This window comes from Ovis aries, chromosome 22, assembly GCF_016772045.2.
Source record: "Ovis aries strain OAR_USU_Benz2616 breed Rambouillet chromosome 22, ARS-UI_Ramb_v3.0, whole genome shotgun sequence".
NCBI lineage: Eukaryota > Metazoa > Chordata > Mammalia > Artiodactyla > Bovidae > Ovis > Ovis aries.
In genome coordinates this window covers 33,061,519-33,086,072 of record NC_056075.1, presented here as the reverse complement: position 1 = coordinate 33,086,072, position 24,554 = coordinate 33,061,519, and the positions used below count along the sequence as shown (strand labels likewise).

The window sequence follows — 24,554 nt, the reverse complement described above, 5'->3', positions numbered from 1 at the left end:
TCCACTTCACCTTCCCCACTGGCAGCAGCATAACCCAAGCCAAAACCCTCAATGATTTCACAACGGCAGTTGGGATGAAACATCAAATTGTCACCATATCTTACCCAAGTCACTGTCTCCATGTCCCATGACCAGCAGCCATCGTAGCTGGCCTCCTGCTCCTCTCACAGCCAGCCTCTCTCTTCTTTAGGACCTTTACACATGTTTTATCTTCTGCCTGGAATATTTTCTCACCTCCCATCCCTTCTCTCATACCTTCACCTGGTCAACTCCAACTGATCCTTCAAATCACATGTTAAATGCCATTTTCTCAGGGGGACAATCCTGGCCTGTTGATCCTCACCAGCTTCTCAGAAGACATCCCAGCTCCTTGATCACATACCCTCACAGGCCTGGTAACCCCTCACAGCACCCAACACAGAGCCTCCCACCCAGCCAGGGGCTGCGACAGTTCTGCTGGACTTCAGTGTCCAGGACAGAGCCTCCTACCACATAGCCACTGCCGCCAAGCATCCGACAGCACAGGGAAGAATACAACCTAAGTAACACAGCAAAACATCCATGTGTGCTTAATAACGAAGAGGAGGCTCTCCAAGTAATTGGTTGCTATTAACTGGAACTCAGTACCCCTGCACCCCATGCCCAAATTCTTCAGAAACAACCAAAGACTCAGCATGCCCTCTGAGCTGAAAACGCTCAACTCAAACAGCAGACACCCTGTCTGAAGCCCTACCATCAGGCTATATTTCATAAGAGCCTTCCTGCTCTCTTTCAGCATTTAAGCAGTAACAACAACAAAATAATAGAAGTACACACTCCAGTCTGGCGGGCTCTGCTCTTCGGGATTCAGGCAGCTTTCTCATCCCACACCTCCATGCTCATTACACAACAAAACACATAAGACTCAGAACCGCTAGAAATACACCCCAAGGTAAAAACTCCACGTCTACTTCAAAAGGAAACCCCCAAGACACAATGGTAGGAACTTCTGAAGCCTTTTGCCATTTTGTAAGATACATACTATACCAAAATACCACCATTTGGGGTACAGAATCTTTTTTTTGCTGGGTACAGAGGAAGTTAAATTAAAGCCTTTGTATAGCAAAGATACCTGGGGCGGTGTCCAGAGAGGGGCTCCTCGTAGGGGCCCTGGGAGTGGGTTGGCCAAGACTCAAACACCACGAGTTAGCACAGCCCAGCTGCCTGGTACTCATTTTGGAAGAAGGAATTTTTAAAAGAGCGAAGAATTAAAAATATAAACACCGCAGAGAAAGAAACAGGGGCAAATTCTACAAAACAGAGTATGGGGAAGCTGAGGGAAGGAGAGGATCTTGTGACTTTAGAAAGTTCATGAATTTCTGTGGGAAAAAGGAAGAATAGAAATCCAAGGGAGAAGGAGAGAGAGACAGATCTGTTGTATAAATTTCTTCTTTTTGGACAGTAAAAAAAAAAAAAAAACACACACACAGTTAAAAACCATCACCCTTGGGGGATCATTTCTACTCTATTTTGAGCATAGAGTAGGAGCCATCAGATTATAATAAACAAGATGTTGTATTGGGGGCTTGCTTCTTCATATAAACATCATTCAATCAATTGAACTCCACTTGTTAAGAACATTCATTCCACACATCCTTTTTTTTTAACAATGTGGTAACCCACATACCACATGAGAAAAAAATCCAATCAGATTAAAATACGCCAACAAAACGTTTTAAATTCCCAACTGAAAATCCTACCCCCATGAGTACTACAGCAAGTTATTTTCCTAGCAACCTGTGACAGATATAGTCCCTAATGATTACTAACAAACGCTGAACGAACACTTCTCTAGTTTCAAAATAAAAACATTAGAAATAATTATGAAACAGCCTGGCGCCAAAATTACAATAAATCCAAATTTCGGAGAAATTAGGAAGCAATCCTCAGACAATTATTTTGAAACAGGTCTGATGAAACACTGTGATGTGGCAAACTTATTCAAGAGAAAGAAAAACGAGAAAGTAAGGAAGAGCCCAGTGATGGAGAAAAGTTAGCCATTCATCAGAGAATCTGAAGGAGAGCCAGAGTCTCCTGGCCAATGCCGAGATATACAAAGACCCAAATGATGCATCAGCCACAATCCAGAATGCTCCCTGTATAAATACAGACACACCGTACCTGCCAAGCTGGTTTGGGCTGACACACTGCCCTGCGTTCAATGAAAAGGTGATCATAAGTTTATACTCCCAAGGTACACGACTCCTCAATCCCCCAAAAGTCTATGTGACCCAGAGGTCAACAACTTCCAGACTTTCTTCCCCCTACCTTTCCATTCTCCTTCTACTAACCTCCTCCCCACCCCCAATACCTCTTCCTCCTCCGTCCTGGTGTCTCGTGAAGACTGCAGAAATGCACAATGACAGGGCTGACGCATAAACTAAAGACACCATTCCAAGGCCACGAGCATTAAGTATTTCATCTGGTTTCCTTTTTGCCCAAGTTCATGGCTTTTCTCCTCTCTCCAGCTCCCAAAGCCCACTCTCACCACCAACCCACTATACAACCTCTATGCAGTGTCGCTCCTAGGCCCCCAGGAGCAGATAACACAAGATCGGATTACAGCTGCCAGCTGTGGCTTCTATCGACAAGGGTCTCCCTCAGAAGGGTGGGGTGGGCTCCACAGTGATTGCTATGGTCAACACGCCTCCTAAGCCACAGCAAAGGAAAAAGAAACCCAAGTCCCTTCACTGCGCCCCTCGCCAAAATCCACATCAGCTCTGCAAAAATGTTTTACCAGCTCCTCGGATTGTTAACTCGTACACGTGAAAACAAAGTGCCTAGGGCCTAAGTTGTGGCAACTGCTCCTATGGGATCTGGGGAGTCAGAGGGACAGAGGGAAGGAGGGCAATCATTGACCTCTCTCCCAAAGGACAGATCCCACTCCTGCACGGGGATAACACTTGGACCTCCAGGCCACACCCACCAGGGGGCTGCAGCCCCTCTGGACCACTTCTAAGAAATGTGTCTTCTCTCCAGACTCAAAGAGAGAAACATCTCCAAGAGATTTTAAAGATAGCATCCCTTTCCTACACTTCCCGGCCCACCCCCAAAAAGAAATGGGTGACTTCTGCCCAGCACTTCCAAAAGCAGAAAAATAAATTTCAAACCTAGACCCCCATTGGGAAATTCAGGGAGGCAGGAAGAGTGAAACAGACTGGCTTCCTCACTGTACCCTCAAGGACTTGTAAAACAATCTTTGCGGATTGTTAAAATATGGTTTTCTTTTCATGGCATTCATTTTTCTGGGAGAAACCTGCATGAGAACCCCAAGCCAACAACTTCTTTATGCCTATGACACTGTCTTTGACAGTGAGCCAATTTAGAGAAAGCAAAACAGAACAAGTCACAGAGAGTTACTTTTGACTCCCTTAGGAGAGAACAGTCCACTAGGCCCCAAAAAGAGAGCTGAGAACTGGGCCCAGTTCCCACTCTGGCCGCTAACACAGCGTGTGACGTTGGGCAATTCACTTAAGGCATCTCTGGACCCGTTTCCTTTTCTGAGAGTAGGTAGGACCTAGCTGATCTAAGGTTACTTCCAGCCCTGAAATCTTAGCGTTGTAAGAGCATGTGTGATTATGAGCATCCGTTTTATCGAGGGACTGGAGGAAGGAGGAAGCTTCTGGAAAATGTCAACCTTCTTTCTATGTGCCTCATTTAAGAATTCGTAAGACCTTTTCACAAACGATGACTCAAAGAAGTGGTTTTACAGAAATCAATTATTTTGTGAGATATACACACATACTATATACATATTTAATATTCATATAAGAGGCAAAACTCCTTAAATAATATATGCTCAATTATAACAAGTTACAAAATAAGGAGGCAGTTAGCCTGAAATTTGACACAATGTATCTTAAGATTTTTCTACTTAAGAAAATTATTTTGCCATTTTTAGAAATTAAAAGTAACACAGAGGCAAAATATATTAATGGATAACATTTTGTGATACTTAAATAAAATATACATGAATTGTTTCATGCTTTGCATAATTCTACCTGTCATGAATTCATTATAAAAATATATCTTCCATTAATTATTTCAAAAGTATGAAGTCCAGCTCATGATAGGAATATATAGAAGAAAATACTCTAATAAGGCTGAGTTATCTTCTCAAGAGGTTAATTTATAAACTCCACTTTCAGAATCTAAAAAATCCGGAGAAAGTGCATTAAAAATATATGCAGACACATACTTTATGTTGCAGTCTCTTAGTAGTACAAACAAATGTTTTCTGTGTTAAACCCACACACTTTCAAAGCCACGGACGTACACATTAAATTTAATTTAAGCCTTTCCAAGTTCATGTGTACTCTACGTTTCCAATCAGCCCAGAGGAAATCTTTCTGATGTTAGTCTAGATTATTCCTATCCAATAATTAGGATAATAAATTGGTGAGTGTGTTGGGGGTAGGGGATGAGGGGAATAAGATTGGAAAGTCTCAAATTCAGGATTTCCCTTTTGAGTTTCCTAATTCTTTGCAACTCACCTCCCCTAAATGACTTTTTCAGCAAAGATTTGGGTACATTTTTTAAGTTGCTTCAATATCTTTTCCAATCTTCCCCACACCATGGTGATTGTGCCCTATTAACTGGAACCCACAAAGCTAGATTCTAACCCAATACTGGGTGAAAAGGGTAGTGGGAACATTTCCAGGTAGATACCAATCATTAAGGTCCAATAGCAAAAAAACAAGTGCCTTCTAGATACAAACCATATCCAAGAATATGCCCCCAAAGAACTATTTTTCACAAAAGAGAAACTGATAAACAAGGTCTGTTATCAACAAAAGAACATTTTATCTCCCCACAATAAAAGAAGCAAACATCTCTGTAAGGTCACTTACAACGATGTGGGCTGGCGACGGAGAGCGAGCATCCTTGAGGGCTTGTCTGCTCTGGAGGGTCCCCGCCTGGACGTCAAGCAGTGGCCATTTCATCTGAAGATACTGGAGACAGCAAACAAAATGAACATGGAAAACGAATTTAGAAAAGAAATGCAACACAGCTACCCCCAAGAGTCTTAGGATACATGACGCACAGATCAGAAACTGCAAAACTTAAAAATGTGCAAATAAAGACACCAAAAAACGCGAAAGCAAGCAAATCAGGGGAACACTGACAACAGCAAAGTCATGCAGCACTGACAGGTTCTTCCCTGGAGTTCATGTTCAACAGGTACATGCGTGGAGCACCAATATTATTAGCAATTAGTTTTGTCTTTGTATTCAAACTACATGGCCTGGGATAAAATGATATCACTGATACCACCTCATTTGGAGAAAACCAGTGGGGAGAGGGCAGAGGGAAGAAGAGAAGGGAGACCTCTCTTCTAAAGAAATAAAGCTAATGAAGTCTCAAGCCATGGATACCCTACTCAGTCGTTTAGTTGAGTGCAACTCTTTGCAACCTCATGGACTGTGTAGCCTTCCAGGCTCTTCTGCCCATGGAATGGAATTTTCCAGGCAAGAATACTGGTGTGGGGTGCCATTTCCTATTCCAACAGATCTTCCTGACCCAGGGATCGAACCTGAGTCTCTTATGCCTCCTACATTGGTAGGCAGGTTCTTTACTACTAGCGTCACCTGTGAAGCCAACAGATGTGCCCAAGGAGACCATCAATTCCAAATCTGCTCTTTCAACAACCTTCATTTCTAAAATGCCATCATCCTTCACCTTCAAGAAAGCTGAGTATATATGTGCAGCTGTTCTTTACTAGAAGTTACTCAAGTAAGGTGAGCATGGAATTCCTCATCCAATTCCAAAGTGTGCAAAACAAAAAGTATTTCTCCATTAAGAGATGCACAGACAGGGCGCAATGCAATTTCTACATTCACAAAAGGCCAAAGAAATTCTTAAATCACACACGTCTTACCACACAGAGAAAAACAAAGGTATACACCAAATGGGCCCTTCTCTATCCTTCTTTGAGACAGAAAATGAACACGTGACATTAGAGCAAGTGCGCTGCTTCCATCCAAAGTGACACCTCACCTTTCAGAGAACAGCCACTTGATCCAGCTCCCCATCGTGCATGTGGGGGGAGCCTGAAGGAGGCAGCCTGTCTAGTCACAGAGATATTCAACACACATGTAAGCAACCTGCAGGCATCTGACGTTTGTTGGTGACTTTACACCAGTTTCACTTCACGAACAAGCAAAACTTAAAGACACGATGCTAAGGTTTTTAACAAGGACGTCCACACTAGCCTTTGTACCTCCAAAGGTCAATTAGAGATGGCGCCATCTTGGTCTTTCCAGAGGCTAGTTTTATTACTAATTCTATAGAAACTTTTACTTGAGCAACACAGATTAAAGCTTGTCTCATGCACAGACTTCCTGCGAAGCATTATGTGTTTCCTCAGAGAGCCTAGGCTCACGTGAGGGGGCCAACTCACCACAGGTAAGTCAGGACAGAACGTGGCGAGGCTCTGACAGGGACTCGGGGAAGGTGGCCAGGGAATGCCAGGAGAGAAGGTGCATTTCTGAGGAAAGAGACTGAGGTGAGGAAGACTGAACAGAGGAGGTCTTGCCAAGTCAGAAGGACTCAGACAGGAAGAAAAATGGACAGCAAAGGGAAGTCCAGAAAGAAAGAAGGGTTTGCTCCACTCCCGCGTGGGATGTTAGAGCCAAAACTATCCACAAGCTTTTCCATGGGTTCCTCAAATACATGACTGTCCCAGCAAATTAAAACCAAATTTGGTGATACCTAAAGCTAGAAGACCTAGCCCGGGAGCTACCTGCCAAACTGAGTTGTCATTTACCCAGCCTAGATCTAGACGGAGTTGGAGCAACTTCTGCCACTTCAGAACTTTCACCTAGAAGCCTCCTGTGGTGAGGAAATTTGGTTACTAGTTCTGGTAACTCACCACAAGACCTTCCGGTGTCTCCTCTATAAATGAAGTTATCAGCTGTGCGGGGAGTGGATGAGGGGCTGTCGGAACTTCTAGGATTCTGGGCCCCCAGACAGGAAATGTCAGCAGGCACACCCCGCCCAGTGACCCTTTCAATTAAACCATTTCCAAACATTTGTCCGGAAGCAACATCATCCCAAATTAAGAGCCACTGAAGTAAATGTTTCCATGGTCTCCCTCAGCCCTATAACCCAAGCCAGCGGGCTATGGGAGTCTCTTCTTCCTGGTCTCACCCTTACTTCTTCCCATTCTCACTTGCCACATAAATATATGGGCCTCACTGGTCAAAACCACTCAATAGAGTCATTTCCTTGAGGCCAACCAAAATGGACATCCGCCAACACTCACCTCTTCATCACATAAAAGCCTGTGAAGAAAAACGCCAAGCCGAGTCGCCACACACCTCCACCTCCCTCTGCCCTCAGTTGAGAGGTTTGGATTCACAGATGAGCTTCTGGCCATCTGCAAAAACTGATCTGATTGAATCCAAATACCAGCTCCCCAGACTGAGGAAATTTAGGCTTTGTTGGAGGTGACAGGCCAGCCCTAAGGACCCCACCCAAGAATGATCATACCCATAATGCAATATTAATGTGGGGACTTATAATTCTTACTTTACATAAAAGCTTCATTGTGTGCCACATCCAATCTCCGCGGGCTACCTGCTCCACATACTTTTATGAGCCTACATTTCAGCGCTCCGAGCCTACAATACACATAATTTTCAATTATGTTAGGGCAGCCCAGGATCACTGCCTATATAACATTACTGGTTGGAGGAAATGAGACTCGGCCCTGCTGCCCAGAGAGAGCTAACCAGATCCAGATGGTGGGGAAGACAGCCCGGGTCCTGCCGACTCTAGCCACTCTGCAGTGACAGCCCCAACCTCTCCATCCCGCTGTAACTCGATCCCACAGAATGGCTGGGTCCCCAGGAGGCTGTGCCCATCCCCTGGGCCTTGACTGGCACTCAGGCTGACGAGGTTCCTTTTGGGGAAACTAAGTATTAAGCCAGGAGTTTTTAAAGGAAGTTATTAACCTCCTGCAAAAGTGATGGGTTTCCCAGGTTCCTTCATCTTCTACAATTGGTCCTTATTAATAGGGAAAATAAATAAATAAAGGGAAGAAAAAGGAAATTAGGTACTATTATAGTCTCGAGGAAAATCTTTTCCTTCCTGGAGACATGAAGCAGCAGGAAATTCTATTCTGTTGGGTCCTAAAGGAAGACCTGAAGGGGGAGTCATCTCGGACTGACGGAAGGGCTGGATCGCCACGCCACGTTTTCCCAACAGTTCAACTTCGGTTTTATATCCTTTTGGGGAAGGGAAAAAAAAGTTCCCACCATCCCACTATAAAAACAACACTGGGCTCCAGGCTCCCTTCCTTCTGGGCTGCTCAACGTGGAAATTATGAATTGCCTACAAAAACATTAAACTTTTCAACAAACTGCAATCAAATGGGGCTGTGGGAATTCCTGCATTGAAACCTGTTGAAATGGAGTCTACTCGACTTTCATTTTGTAAAAATAAATAAATAAGTAAATAGGGCCATCTTGGCTTAAGCATTTCATCCTTTGTTTAATAATAATGTTCTGGTCATGGCCCATTAGGGTTTCCCGCCTGCCCCCCCGCCCACCATCACATTTTATGACATATCTCAAGGAGGAAGCTTTGGACCTGTGGGCAAAGTCTTGAATATATATACACACCACCAATGGCCTGAAAGGAATCAAGGTGGTTTAAAGGCTTGTCGAACTGTCAGCAAAAAGAAAAGAAAAAGGCACACAGCTCTAATTTCTCCTTCTCCACCCTCCCCAATAAAAAAGGAAAAGCAAAGGCAAATGGGGAAGGTCTTCGAAATCAAAAGCTACCTCCAGTATCTACGTTCCTGGTGATGAGTAGGTACTCAAGTGGGCCTGATAGGGTCTGCTTCCAAAAAGGCATCCCTGTCCCCATGAGTCCCAATTCCATGACAAGGATGGCAAGAAGAGGGTACTTTTATCACTCCCTTCCACTGATGGATGGGCACACGGAGACCACCCCTTATTTATTCAAGGCAAGGCTGGCAAACTTCTTCTGTAAAGGAGTGTGTGTGTGTGTGTGTGTGTGTGTGTGTGTGTGTGTGTGCGCAAGCATGCACTCAGTCGTGTCCAGCTCTTTGCGACCCCCTGGACTGTAGCCTGCCAGGCTCTTCTGTCCATGGAATTTGCCAGGCAAGAATACTGGAGTGGGTGGCCATTTCCTCCTCCAGAGGATCTTCCTGACCCAGGGATCGAACCTGGGTCTCTTGCGTCTCTGACATTAGCAGGCAGATTCTTTACCACTGTGCCACCTGGGAAGCCCTCTCCTATAAAAGGCCTGATGGTAAATACCTTAAACTTTGTAGCTAGACTCTGCTGTTGTAACACAAAAGCCACGACAGGCAATAATACATGTATGTGTTATGTCATGGCTGTGTTCCAACAAAGCTTTGTTTACAGATGCTGACATGTGAATGTACTGTGATCTTCCTGGGTCTTTTCCTGGGTCAGGAAATATTATTCTCCTTTTGATCTTTTTCAACCATTTAAAAATAATGAAAACTGTTCTCAGCTCACACGCTGCACAAAAGCAAGTGGCAAGCAGGACAGCTTTCTCCCGTGGGCTGCAGTTTGCCATCCCTAGCTTAGGGGCTGAGTGTGCAGACACCTGAATCATGTCAGATGGAACACATTCCTTCACTGGGTCTTAAAGGCAGACAGGCACACGCCACCACATAGAAAAGCACGTTCAGTGGCCCAAAAGCAACGCTGTGGATGAAGCGTCACTGGCAGACTCAAGCTGGAGGGGAAAAAGCTTGGAAAGCCATCTGAGCTCTCTGGCTGTGACTCCCAGTCACAAGGTCCAACCACTAGACCACAGTCTCAACGGGAAGAACCATCCCTCCTTCCAAAATGGAAGTCCCAAGGCCTGAGCAATTCTGACTGGAAAAGGTCCACGTGTCCAGATGTTCTCAGCCAGTTCCCAGGAGACCCTGGCGATACATCACATGTCAGGAGTCACCACATAAGACCACGGGGCAGACATCCCGCAGGTCAGGGTGCCGTGCCCTGGAAGCTTTGGGATCGACTCTCGAGGTGCGGATGCTCCTCTCCTGCAGATTTTCCATGCATCACAACGCTGGAATTGAGCCCCTGCTGTGCCAACCCCATCTGCCATCAAGAGATGGCATCAGTCCCTGGCACGGGCAAAATGCAGGGTTCAGTGTGGGAAAGGGGCACCGTGAACCTGGACAGATTGTTCAGTGGAGATGAAGCCAGTCTCTTTTTGGAAAACAGTCCTTCCCATAGAAGGACTATCACCCAGAAAAGGGCTTGATTTTTACATTTTGAAGTCCTTGCTCCCCTCTCCTGGCCTGATATGCATTCTTTACCTAAATACAAAAATCAACCACAACAAAACAGCCTCTTCAATCCAAGCCTTTTCTCAGTAGGGGTGCTTTTTCCTAGGAAAATCCATTTTACAAGAATTCAAATTAATTGGAAACCATCCTCATGGCAAATTTGGACTGCGAGGTCTTCCTCACTCGCTAGTGCCAGAAAGCTGTACATGTCGTGTTTCTTATAAAATGGAAAGTCAATACTCTGCCTAAACACCCCACACTGAGAGCACTGCCAGCCATAGCCTATGACATGCAAGTTCACTCATCCTTCCTCCCCTGTAAGGCAACCTGCTCCCACCTACCCACTGCAGGCTCATCAGGGACCAGGCCAACTCTACGACAAAACTTTGCTCTAGAAGGTAAAAAACATGATTATGTTCTCATCAATGAACTTTACAAAAGAAAGGCTGGTGGCTCAGACGGTAAAGAGTCTGCCTGCAATGCAGGAGACCTGGGTTCCGTCCCTGGGTCAGGAAGACCCCACCCCCCACCCCCCACTGCCAGCGGAGAAGGAAATGGCAACCCACTCCAGTATTCTTGCCTGGAGAATTCCTGGCGGGCTACAGTCCATGGGGTCGCAAAGAGTCAGACATGACTGAACAACTAACACAACACACCAGAAGCCACTCATTCTAAGAGGGAAACAGGAAAACAGTGAGACAACAGAAAGCCGAATATTAATGCTGATGGCACAGACACGCTTCTCCAGGAGCTCGTATTGTGAGGATCACCCCTAACCCACATCCACAAAATTAGGTCTGTTAAGGAACAGGCTCGGCTGTCACTCCCTAAACCTATTTCATTTCTCAAAACTGGAAGATAGAAAGTCCAGCCATCTTCTCTCAATAAGCAATTTTGCCCTGGGGATCACAAAACCCCAATTTATCCAGCATGGTTAACATATACGAATCTGTGATTAATTTCGTACTCTAGCCCACCCTCATATCGGTACCAAAAGGTTTCCAAAAGTCAACAGTGATCATATATACCTAACAGTGGGAACTATGTGAGACTAGTTCAGAAGGCTTTGCATCCTGCAGGGTCCTCGAGAGCCCCCATTATAAAATTGGTCTGCTTAATGATGCAGATGCAGAGGGTATAGGAGATTAGGCTGTCCCGTTCTAGGTTAAGACAAAGTCTAAGAATCTCTTCTTTTGGAAATTCACAGAGAATCTAAGATAGAGGTTCTATTTAAAAGGCATTATTTGCCTAGGAAGCGTAACAGCACAGAAGAAAATTCAGGAACACGTGATTGCTACTGGTTGAGAATTAACACAAGTATTATGTTAGTACTATCGTTAGCTAGGAAAAGAAAACCAAAGATCTCAGAAGGTTGGGTATATTCTGAATTTCGAAAAGGAAAAAAGCTTTAAACACGTTCAATAAGAAGATTGACTTTTTCTTTTTTTCTCCCCCTATCTTTCTCAATGACACAGACATAAAGGAACTTAGACATGTTTCCCTTAAAGTCACAACCCCATTTCTCAACAGAAAAACAATATGGGGGAAAGGGCCAAGGGGTGGGGAGGGAAAGAGTGATCAAGGCATTTGGGCAAAACAATGTAATAGCTCTAGCTCTATGGGCCATTGGTTATATATTTTTTTTAAATGAAGTATAGTTGATTCACAAGGTTGCCTTAGTTTCTGGTACACAGCAAAGGGATTCAGTTTTGTGTGTGTGTGTGTGTGTGTGTGTGTGTGTATACACTTTCTTAGATTCTTTCCCATTATAGTTTATTGTAAGCTATTGAATATAGCTATACAGTAAATCCTTGTTGGTTATCTATTTTATATATAGTGGTGTATATCTGCGCATCCCAAACTCCTAATTTATCCCTTTCCCCTCTTCCCCTTTGGGAACTATAAATTTGTTTTCTATGTCTGTGAGTCTATTTCTGTCTCATAAATAGGTTCATCTGTATCATTTTTCTAGATTCCATAAACAAGTGATATCATATATCTGTCTTTCTCTGACTCACTTCACTTAGTATGATAAGTAGATAAGATTCTTTAAATAAAATCCTTAAACTTTTTGCTCCTAATCATAATAACTAAAGGGTCCATATTAATAGTATTGCTTCACATTCAGAGAGTATTCAGAGTTCATAACCACACTCGTAACAATCCTTTGAAATGACATTTGGTCACCAAGATGTTTCAACCACATCCTGACCTATCTTTCAACTCCCCTCTACCTTCTTTGGGTTTCTTATCACCTGTGAGGCATCCTCACCTGAACTCTAACCAGGGATCAGCGTCCCAAAGGGTACAGCTAAGGGAACATCTCAAGGTGTCCTCAAAGGAATAAACAAACCTCCACCATTTACCATCTTTCTTCTCCCCCATAGGTCACTGGGCAAACATTCAACTATATTCCTCCAAGGCCACCAAAAAATTATTTCTACAAGAGTTGCTGAGGACACAGATAGTAATGGAGAAACAAAGCTAAACAAACAAATAACTAACAAAGAAACAAACAAAATCCAATAACCAAAACTTGGGACTGCCTGCTTTGAACCTCTCCAACTATTCAACTTAGGACCCTAAGATATTTTTGCACTTAGCAACAGTGGTTTTGCAGACAGGTTATGGGCTAGCGGCTCATGGAAGTACAAGTAGCTCATGGAAGCACAAGGCTGTCACCAGGACCTTCTTCTCAAACCCAGACGGGCCCCTGGGGCTGGGGCGAGGCCTCCCTTCCACTTTCCAGAAAAAGTCAATCTGAAAATTATGACTGTGTGCTCCTAGGAGTCACACGTTGGGATAGAGTCTGGAAACCTACTTTCCAGACCCAGCTCTGCCGCTAGCTGGGCCATCATTCCAATTTCACTTCTTCACCGGGCAACCTCTTCCCCATTCTGGGCCTAAGTCCACAGCAGGAAATTGAGGAACATGACCCCCCAAATCCCTTCTGCTCTAACATGTGGATTCCTACAGCATTCACGAAGCACATGCTTAGTGTACAACGTGGGCTACATATTCTGAGGCCTAGAAAAGCTGTCTAGGACCCAGCCAATGAAACAAGAAGCTAATGAGCAGTACAAGGATGAACACAAGAAAGGTAAGAGGAAACATCATGAAAAAAGATTTAGTTCTTGATGGTGACATGATCCCTGGTTCACATACCATGCTGCTTTGTTTAGAAACTTTTCTCCTGACCCACTCCAGACCTGCTTAGTCAAACCACCTGGGAGGGGACCCAGGAGTCTGTATTTTCATTTTCCCAACTTGCCAAGTGACTCCGGTGATCAGTTATTAGCATAAATTACCAGTGCTAAAGCTCCAGTACTTTGGCCACCTCATGCAAAGAGTTGACTCATTGGAAAAGACTCTGATGCTGGGAGGGATTGGGGGCAGAAGAGAAGGGGACGACCAACAATGAGATGGTGGGATGGCATCACTGACTCGATGGACATGAGTCTGAGTGAACTCCAGGAGATGGTGATGGACAGGGAGGCCTGGCGTGCTGCGATTCATGGGGTCGCAAAGAGTCGGACACGACTGAGCGACTGGACTGAACTAAACTGTAGTGTCAATAAAGAGCTCACTAAGCGTATGCAGATTCCACCTTCCCTTCCAAAGACTCCTGTAAACATCTAAAATGATTGTCACTACATCCTTTTTAAGCGTCAAAGCAGATAATCTCCAAATCCATTTCAAAAGAAAGTGAGGTGGAGAGAAATTGAGTGACTTCATCATGCGCCTACTAGAGATTCTGAACCAGAATGTAATGTTTTGGGTATTTTCAGGCCAGAACTCAAAATGAGACTTGAGTAGAATGGGCAATGGGTGACCCAGGGGAGGGCATAGTGGGGAAAAAGGGTACAGCCCCCACTTCCACACAGAGACCAGCAGGAAACCAGCCTCAGAGAGACAGGGTATCACTCTGTCAGGACCAAAAGTCCCCACCAAGAGCATCTATGTTACAGTCTTCAACCAGCTTCAAGACTGAGTTCCCCACAAAAAAAGCCACGGGTTCCAAGAAATGTCAGCCCTGCTGCAAGTACTCAAGTCTCTGAGCCATGGGTCAGAGGACATGAAGCCACTGGAAAACACGAGAGGGGAAGCCCTAGTCCTCTGACTCCAGGCCGCCCGGTCTTCAGCATCACGACAGGCAGCTCATTCCCCACGGCCTCCAGATGGCGGCTGACAAACAACAAAGGCTCGCGTGTCAGTGGAGGGACCTCACACTGAAAGAAAAACTAGAGACGACCTACCTTTAGACAGAGAAACATTTACAGTCTTCTCAATGCTAGCCACCACATTTTTTATTACGGTTTCTTATGAAAAGGCCAAGCAGTCCTGTTGATTGTAATGTCCTAATTACCGCCTGCTCCCTTACAAGCACGAGGTGGCTGCAGGCATAAAACCAGGAAAGTAAGTTGGAAGTCCCATACTTGGATCCAGAGCAGATCAGGGTCCAAGTATGGCCATCAAGAGAACTCAGAATATGGAGCACATTGAGCTAAAAGGCCGCACCAGGCCTCAGCTGATGGATGGATAAGTAAAATGTGGTATATCCACACAATGGACTATTACTTGTCAACTAACAGAATAAATACTGACTCACACTACAACACGGATGACCCTTGAAAACATGCTAACTTAAAGAAGGCAGACAAAAAATGTCACATACGGTATGATTCCTTCTATATGAACTATCTGGGATAGGCAAATCCATAGGGACAGAGAGTAAATCAGTGACTGTCAGGCAGTACAGGTATACAGGATAAGGGGGTGACTGCTAGTGGGTACAGAGTTTCTTTTCAGGGCAATGAGAATGTTCTGGAAATAGTGATGACATTGGCACAGTCTTGTGAATATACTAAAACCCACGCACTGTATACTTTAAATGAGTAAATTTTATGGTACATGAATTAGATCTCAATTTTTCTAATTTTTTTTTTTTAAAGTACCAAGTCATTTGACAGTTTTCAGATTCATTTCAGACCAGCGGGGCAGGAGAGAACAGACACATTTACACAGACTCCACCCATAATGCCGAAGAATGAACAGAAAAACAGGTGAACCTATTCTTTAAAAAAACAAAAATCGTAATCTTCCAAAGTTCTGTGGGACTCACAGTTTGCACATGTGATTTTGGTTGGTGTCAAACCCTTGAGGAGGGACCGCTACAATGGCAGGTGAGCGAGACTCCATGAGAGCTGTATCACCCTGAATTAGATACCCTGGATTAGAACAGCCTGGGAGAGAGGAACAGAACTGTGTGCTGTTTCAAGGCTTGTGGCTAAAATCAAACAGAGCAGAGCAGTCGAGTCAGCAGAACCACAGGGAGTTCAGAGACCTGAATCCTGCCGTCCATCCTCCACTATCCCCGATGGGGCTGGTCACTGAAACCTCAGTTTCTTCATCTAAAAAATGGGCATGGAATTGCCCGCCTAAAATCTGACAGACTCCCTCACCAGCTTTCTTCCTCACCAGCTTTCAGAACTCAAAGGATAAACGGTGTAAATCAAGTAAAAGAGTTAACATAAAATTCAAGAGAGTTAAGATTCAGTTATTTTTTTCCCCTACCTGCACCAGGGATTTAAAAGTCAGAAGTTACAGGTCTACCATGGAAACTGTTAAGAGACAGAGCCATGGGATGACCCTTGAGAGGTAGGAAGCCAGACAGTAACAGGGTCTTGGTGACCTGGAAGGGTTATTTTAAATGCACGCATGATCAGATCACAGCAGATATTAAAATGAAGAACGCTGAAAAATTCCTTCCTTTCTCCCTGGCCGAGAGCTCTCAAGACTTGGGTTTTTCTGATTCGGGCCTTCTCCCTATGATTCCACATTTCTTGACAAGAACATCCAAAGTCCTGGCAACCAATAAGCAACCAATTAAGGCGCGTTAGTCAAGTTCACATAGGAACCAAACGCAAGACAGACCTCCGCTCCCATCCTCAAACTCCAACCGAAACCCTGAAGCAGCCTGCGTTCCCTTTTTATTTTTTTCCCCCTCTTGTCACATTTGAAAGAGGTTGGTGGCTCCAGCAAGGTCTCCCTGTCCGAATTTTTTTACTGTCCGATTCTAGCTGTGACAAGCATGTGGAGATGCTTCGTAACGCGACACCCAGGAAGGCGAAAGGTCAAGCAACGGCGCTGGTTCTTTTTGCCGGGGGAGGAACGAACCCCGGGGCCAGGGGGGAAGATTTAGTGAGGCTGACCTTCTGGAGGCCCCCCGACCCCCCTGCACGCAAGTCTTGCTGCCTCAGCCAGAAGCGGCCTGCCACTCAAGTATCATCTTGCTGTAACAAATTACTCCTAACCCAGGATTACGGCTCTTTCCAGATCCCTCCTAGAGAGCAAGGAAATAAACATTCTCTCCCAGGACTCAGCCCCAGTTGTTTCTCCTGTTGGTAATCCCCGTCTCTATTTGCTGCCCCTACAAGCCAGCGTCTGGGAGGTCTGCGAGACCATTCCGGCCCACTCTCCTTTCAGACACCGGCTGAATGTCTCAATTGTCCATCAGGCGCGGCGAAAGATGAAGGCAGGCTTTCTGTCCGGAGAAGCCTCACACAATAGTTCCTTTGCCCACACACTTCTCGTCCGCCGGCGGACTCCACTGGCCGGAGCCCAGTCACTCAGGGAAGTCCACACCCCACATTCCTTCCCTCACGTTCCTCACAGGGACGAGTGAGGACAGGTCGCCATCAAGCCGCTCAGCTCAGCTTCGCGGCATCGTGGAGAAAGACGCGGGGCTGCTCCCACCCCCGGGGACAGCATACCACTGGGGGGCTGGGGGGGGGGGCGGGGGGCTGGGGGGGGGGGGGGGGGGGGGGGTAGGTTCAATATAGGGAGAGAAAGATCTAGAGAAAGTGGGGGTAGAAAGATCTAGAAGGGAGAGGCAGGAGAGGAAGCTTCAGGCCCGAGAAACTGTCTCTGATCCCAGCCCGTGGCTTCCTCTAATAAACCACCAGGAGGTATTTTGAGGGCAATCACCTCATTCGGGGAAGGAAATACAGTTGTCCGCTTCCCGAGGCTCCCGTGGGGCACCAGGACAGGCCAGTCACTCGGGACACGGCGGGCTGTTGTGTGTTTTCAATTGTATACAAAGACCAGAACATGCCAAGAGGCAGAGGGAGCAGAACAATGGATGTTATAATCAAAGTGGGTGATTGGAAGAGACAGGATCTCAGGGCTGTTTGACAGGGACTTTCTCCCTGGAGAGACACAAGGATTAACATACTCTGAGCTGGGAGAGAAACTTTCCAAAATAACCCAAAGGCACTGAAGGGACAGACACACCTCCATCAAAACTTCAGACGACAACAGAGAAAGGGAAGTACCATATGATACCATTTCTATGTGGAATATTAAAAAAAAAAAAAAAAAGACACAAATGTACTTATCCACCAGAAAGAAACAGACTTTGAAAACAAACTTAACGGTTACCAGAGGAGAAAGGCAGGAGGAGAGATCAATTAGGAGTTTGGGATTAACATATACACGCTGCTGTATATAAAAACCGAGCATCAAGGACCTCCTGTATATAGCACAGGGAACTCTCCTCAGTGTTCCGTAGTAGCCTACATGGGAAAAGAATCTGAAAAAGAATGGATATGTAAACCTGTAACCGAATCACTCTGCCGTACACCTGAAACTAACCACACTGTAAATCAATGATAAGATAGAAACTAAATCTTAAAAAGAATCCAGACAACAAAACAAATTCTTGTTCCAAAAAAAAAAAAAAAGGAACACAAGGCAAAGAAATGGAGTTGGGTGACACAAGTCACTCTGAATTGAGCGCCACCTTCACCCTCCCACCTGTGAGCCCAAGCCGACCACCTCCCCGTGCTCAACAGGGCCACTGTGTGTCTCTAAACCAACTTGTTCTTTGCTTTTGTGGTTTTAGGCTTTAAAAGAACTTGGCTGGGGAAGGCGCAGTAACGATCTAAGCTAACCACTTAGCTCATTAGTATGTCATCTGGACAGGCAAAATCAATTCCAACAGCATCAAGTTTGGTTATTCCCTCCCCCAAAGGTCTGCACTATTAATAGCAAGAAAGTTTCCCAGGCTTCAGTTTATTTGTAATCCCAACCAGCCCTGACCACAGAACCTGGCCATCTCCACTTCGAGAGCTCCCAGAAATCTGGGAGAAGAAAGTTCAGGGCTCAGCCTCTGACAGCAGCACAGAGAGGTGGGAGGCAGCTGAACTTAAGAGACTTCCGGTCAAAGGGGGCTTCATCTCCGAAGAAGGGCTGGGTGGTCAAGGCGAGGAGCTAAGGACTGTCTCTCTACCCATCTAACAGTGTCTGTGTGCTCTCTTCTAGCCTGAGCTGACCCTAGGGACAGAGGTCACCACTCCTCCCCATTGTGGAGTCAGCTGACAGAAGCTTCTAGAAGAAGCAGTTTGGTTCAAAACAAACCTAAAACCTCACTCAGACCAGCAGAGAGCTGGAATGCCTGGTTTCAAATCCAGGATCTGCAGCTTAGTACTTTTAGGATCTTGGACAAATGGCTTCACCTCTCTCAGCTTCCTGACCCCCGATGCAAAATGAGGATAATGGCATGGGAACAGCAAGATGCCTCCCTCTTAGGCTGGGTCTGAGTGGTCATGCGCCACTGTAAACTACACCTTCCTGATGTGTGTGATAGGAGGCCAGTGGGGTTTGAGTTCATGGAGCGAGCAATCTCACTGCAGGGAGTAAAAGAGACGCATGAGTTTTGTGCAATAAATGCAGGAAGTCAACAGAGAGGCTGGTCGCGTTGGGAGCCTGACGAACAAACTAGCTGACAACGACCCACCATTACTGTCCACACGCAAACGGGAAAGTGAGAAACTGTTCATTCGAGTATTTAAAATAGATCCCTCCTTCCTGCCTTTATGTACCCTGGCAAAGGGCTTTGCCTTGAGAATTCCACTGCGCTGTCTCAATTACCGGACACCCAAATGAGGGGAAGCCAAGTTCACGAGGCCCCGCTGAGTGCTCCTCAGGTACAGGTGACTGTCCAGTCATCCACCTGAAAGGCCCACGGGAGTCCACCCAGCTCGCTCTGCAGACACAGGGGTCACTAAGTGAATCACACGATGCCGCCACTGAAGAGGAAACAAATCCAGCACATTCTCTTGAGTGACAGTCCACACCATGGCTTTAATGTCAAAGGACCCCAGAAGCCTTGTTCTTGCCTCCACCAAGTCGCCTTGCTCCCTTTCTTCTGGACCACTGAGCCCCAACTGGGTTCATCGAATCTACTACTGTGAGGACTTAGAGCAGCAAAACAGGGGTCATGGGGGCTGCACACACTCAGACCAAGTTCCTAAATCACATTCAGAAGCAGCTCAGACCTGGGTTCAAACCCCAGCTCTGTAACTCCATTCAACTCACCAGAGTATGCACGGAGTGCCCAATGTGGGCCAAGTGCTGACACTCAAAGAAAATTTGAGTTCTTTAAAAAAAGATATCAAAGCACACCATCTATCTAAGTAGGGTGAGCTTGGGCTAATCATTTCATTACTCTGAGCATTAGTTTTCTCATCTGTAAAATGGGAATATACACAAAAGCCTATCTCCCAAGTTCTCGTGAGGATCAAATACTTGGCACAGTGCCTGGCATATGGCACGTGCTTAGTAAATGCTATTATATCATTACAAGCACTAATATTGCTATTAACATGATCAGTATCAACAGAATAAAACCCCTGGAGCTATTGCACAATTCTAAACCATCCAAAAAAGTAAATCCTCAGATACTATCTTAAGCTTTAAAGGGAAATGAACACTTAGCTCGAAGTAAAGCAAAGTGACCGAAAACACCCCTAGTTAACCAGCCTCACCTCTCCAGATTATTCCCACCCCCATCCTTCAATTCATTCACTCCCAGCCTTCTGGTCAAGTGGAATTTTTCTGTTACAGCGTTTGGTCTTCTGCATGTCTGGTCTCCAACCGGGTATACCAAAGCTCAGCTGCAGGCCTGGTGTTCTAAGCCATTGCATCTCCTCCCTCTAACTGACCCTCAGACTTAAAGAGAGTTCTTAAACGTCTGCAACCCCAGCAGAATTCTGATTCTTCCCTTTCATGCTCTGCAAACAGCAGACACATAAGGCACAAGCTGGCCCACAGACAGGGGGCTGCCATGCACTAGGTCAGGCCCAGCAGCTGCTGCTCCAGGGCTACCAAGAAACCACACGAAATCATCACCCAAAAGAGGCTTTACAATGTGCATATGAAAGAAAAATGACTAAGGAAAAAAACAAATCCCAAAAAAAACCAAAAAACCTACCGCTTTTCTCCCAGGCCATGTCTTGATTTTTTTTTTTAACTCCTCTATCTTTCTTTGGAGATGTCAATAAGATTTACAACCTAGTCCATTAAAAATATTGCCTAAAGAAGGGATACACCATGGGGAAAGGGAAATTTGAAGGCCTTCCTGGTGCCTCTGGCTCACCACAGTCGGACAGAAAAACAAGATCAGCCATGGGCACCCTGGTTCAGTCCAAAGACCAGAGTGGATTTCCTCCTGAGCTGACCATGTACTTTGAGAATGGTCAGAGCAAAAGTCCAGGCTGTAAACGAGCCGAGTGAGATACAAAGATGTCCAGAACGAACACATGGGGAGTTAAGTTCTAGGTGCAGTTTATAAAGAGTGGGAAGGGGAACCAATTCTGGTGCAGGAATCCCAGTAGTAATAAGTGCTCAGTTGCTCAGTTGTGTCCAACTCTTTGCAGTCCCATGGACTGTAGCCTGCCAGGCTCGTTTGTCCATGGGATTATCCAGAAAGAATAACAGAGTGGGTTGCCATTTCCTACTTGAGGGGAACTCCCTCCCCAGGGATTGAACCCACGTCTTTTGCGTCTATTGCGTTGGGAGGCGGATTCTTAACACTAGTGCCACCTGTGAAGCCCAAGGGAATCCCAGACCACCACTCAGACCCTCAGAGACTTTGGGAGGACACCTAGCCTCTCTGAGCTCCAATTTTCTCATCTATAAAATGGGAGGCACAACAGCTCTTTTGATCAGAGACACTGTCAAATCAGGACTTCATGTGGTGGCACCCAGGAGATGATTAAGTGCTCGAGAAACAAATGCCAGCTCCATGACCATGATTGTTACTACGAAGCTGATGTTCGTCACATTTGGGGATTTTGGTGATACTTCAGGAATGCTTTCTTCACTCTTATCATCCAACGCTACAGCTGGTCATCAGAAATTCACTCTCTAAGAGGTAGAAATAAACAGGGAAGATGTGTGATAGGAAAAATGAAAAGAAAGCAGTAAGTCAGGAGGAATCATCTCCCGTTTGTGTTCTTACTACAGGAAATGCCCTCCGTCAAGTCCTTACCCAGTTTTTCAGATAAGTTTTCAGGAAACCGAGCTGGGAGAGCCCAGGCAACCAGCCCAAGGTCACAGGATTTGGAAGTGAGGGTCAGGAGCGCAGGAAACACGTGTGTGTGTCTCTATGCCCCTGTGCCAAGCGCGCACGGTCTCTTTAAGCCTCATTTAACATTCGACAAATATTTATTGATGCCGGAGCCGGGCATTATGCTGGGTGCCAGAGACAGAGGAGAAAGATCCACAGGGCCTGAGAGTCAAGTGACCTGGGTGTAAAATCCTAGCTTTTACCCAACCTGCTGTGTGAAGGTGAGTCGAGATTTCAGCTCCCCTGACCCCCAGTTACTGCAAAATAATTTCCCTCATCTACCTCCCTCATGGGGTGAATGTCAAGATTCCCCTAAACCAGTACCTAGCTGCCTGGCAGTTTCTAGCCGAGCTTCAGGATTTAGTCAAGATTGGTTCCCTGGGATGAGTGCATGGATGTTTAACAGGGAGGGGATGTGTGCACACTTATAGCTGATTCACTCTGTTGTACAGCAGAAACCAACCCAACCTTGTAAAGCAATTATCCTCTAATTAAAAATAAATTTAAAAATAAAATAAAAAGATTAGCTCCCTTCCTTCTTTCCCCACAATCCCCTCCCGTCTCCGCAGACAAGCCCTGGTTAATATATACTATAAAATAAAGATAATAGTAAGGTATCTGAAAAGCACTTAGACTGTAAAATATCATATCAAATGTTATAAAAGCAATATTGTTATTAGAGGAACGGACCAGCCCAGCATCCACTGGCCTCACTGCCACTGGGAACTTGCTATTCGCAGAGTTGCAGCAAAGCACCTTCCCATCAGGTGAAGCCAAGCCAGTCCTCCACCCCTGGAGGGGAGGGAGGGAGGGAGGGAGGGAAGGGGGAGGAGGGAGAGGGATGAGGGGAGGGCAAATGGGAGCTGAGCTGTACAGGATGCTTGCATTTCCAGGCAGGAAAGAGAAGCACAAAGCACTAGTACCAAACTGGATCCACACGCAGCGAAGGGGAGGAGAAGTAGGGGGTGTCTGCATGCTTCTTTTCAGCTGGCTCGCCATCTGCCTGGCAGCCATTCCACCTATCTCCCCAGCCCTGTATCAATCAAAAGAGCCTTCCAGGCCCCTACAGTAGGCCAGGCACATTCTGGGTGACCAGGACCCTCAGATAACTTGGTATGGTGGCATGGCTGCCCTCCAAACTCATTATCTTCAGACCCCAAAGAATCATTAGTTACAAGAACACAATACACATACTAACTTTTAAAAAGCTCAACCCAAGGGCCACAGCACTTCCCAGTATTTTAAGAGGCATCCATCCACTCACCACCTATTACTGCTGCTTTTAAAGAAGGGCAAAGGTGACATCTCCGCCTGTCGCTGGCTCAAAGGTCACAACAAAGACGCCAACAGAGTGCTTCTGGGTTGTCAAGTCTTTAACATAACGTCAACCTGCCTCCCCCGATGCCAGCCACAGCGAAACCAACAAATACAGCAGTGGTTTACTTTTCGTTAAGGGGCAGGTGTCAAGCCCGGCTGAAATCCACATTTACAAAAAAAAAAAAAAAAAAAAAAGTTGGCTGTCCATGTGATCACGTGCATCCCTGAAAAATCAATATAGCCAAAACACTCGTCTACTCACCACTTTGAAAAAGAAAAAGCAACCACCCTTAGTAATGCTTTTTCTCTAAGTAGTGGGATCATGGACCATTCTTTCTGGTTTCTTTATATTTTCTAACACACCATTTTACTCCTAAAGAAAAATGTTTAAAAAAAAAAAACCTATTTTCCAGTAAACTAGCAGATAGCTGCAACTTACGCAGGACATAAAAGGTCAAAGGGGCCACCATGTCTGGTGACATTCGAACTGGTTATGTTCGCTGGGGTCAAGTCACTGTATCGCTTCCCCATAAGGAAGCGATAAAACGGGCCCCTAAAACCACCAGGGGGCCCGTCCGATAAACCAGGGACACAGTCTGGTATAGCTTCCCCTGGAGCCTCTTGAGGACTTCTTCAAAGGTGCCTCAGTCACAGGGAGAACCCCATTTTGGGTCTCACGTGCTGTGTCCCAGTGGCCCCAGAAACCCACCCTCACTCCCGTGTCACGTCTGGAAGCGGCTCCGATTGCCACCAGCACACCCACAATAACTGTACTCTGCTTCCTGGTTCTCATGGCTGCCTCCCAAGGTCATCTCCTGCTCACCTCTCTCCAGCTCCCAGCACTGCAGCTGGCGAGTGTGAGGCACTCAGCAAGTGAAAGAAACAAGACACTTGGCTGTCCCACCCAGCAAGGCTCTCACAAAGGACTCAGGGTAAAGCCTGCAGGGCTGGCTGAGTGCCTTGCACCCATTCTCAATGCCGACTCATTGAGGACCTCATCCCAGTCTAAAGGACATTTTCAACGCCTAAAGCACAGAGAGAATGCAGGAGAGAACAGCAGAGCCACATACCCAGAGAGGGAATTTAATCTCCTCCCACATCTTCAGAGGCTAATCTTTATTGAGCGCCTGCCACATGCCAGACACCGGTCAAGCGCTTGCCATAGGTCATGGAATCTTCACCATCATGATGGAAATGTACCTGTTTCCTCGGCAGTGATGGGAGATGAACTGGGGGATACGAATCCAATTTCTCAAGGCCTCTTAGAGAGACCAGCAGTTCCTCCATCACCCAGCACTGGGCCTGCTCCATAATTATGTGTCGATGGCCCCGATGCCACCTGACTCAGCTCCCCCCAGCCCTCTTTAATATGCTACACAAAAGCCTGGTTTGCAAAGAAGATGCATTTTTAACGTGTAAAGGTTTCTACTGAACCTCTCTGAGCCTCGATTTTCTCAGCTGTAAAATGAACATAAACATACTGTGCTTGTT

The 24,554-nt window shown here is 45.9% G+C and overlaps 1 protein-coding gene across 49 annotated transcripts in view; it reads right to left on the bottom strand.

The window, feature by feature from the left end:
- The window catches only part of TCF7L2 (transcription factor 7 like 2), a 200,627-nt gene that overhangs the window by 116,943 nt on the left and 59,130 nt on the right, over positions 1-24,554 (bottom strand). For 25 of the 49 annotated variants that reach the window (XM_042238688.1, XM_042238693.1, XM_042238695.1 and 22 more), the window contains one exon: positions 4,890-4,991. In XM_042238688.1, coding sequence (XP_042094622.1) covers positions 4,890-4,991 — 102 coding nt within the window. Of the gene's footprint in view, positions 1-4,889; positions 4,992-6,439; positions 6,527-24,554 lie in introns of all 49 variants that reach the window. The other 24 variants (XM_042238689.1, XM_042238704.2, XM_042238680.1 and 21 more) reach the window with 1 other exon arrangement.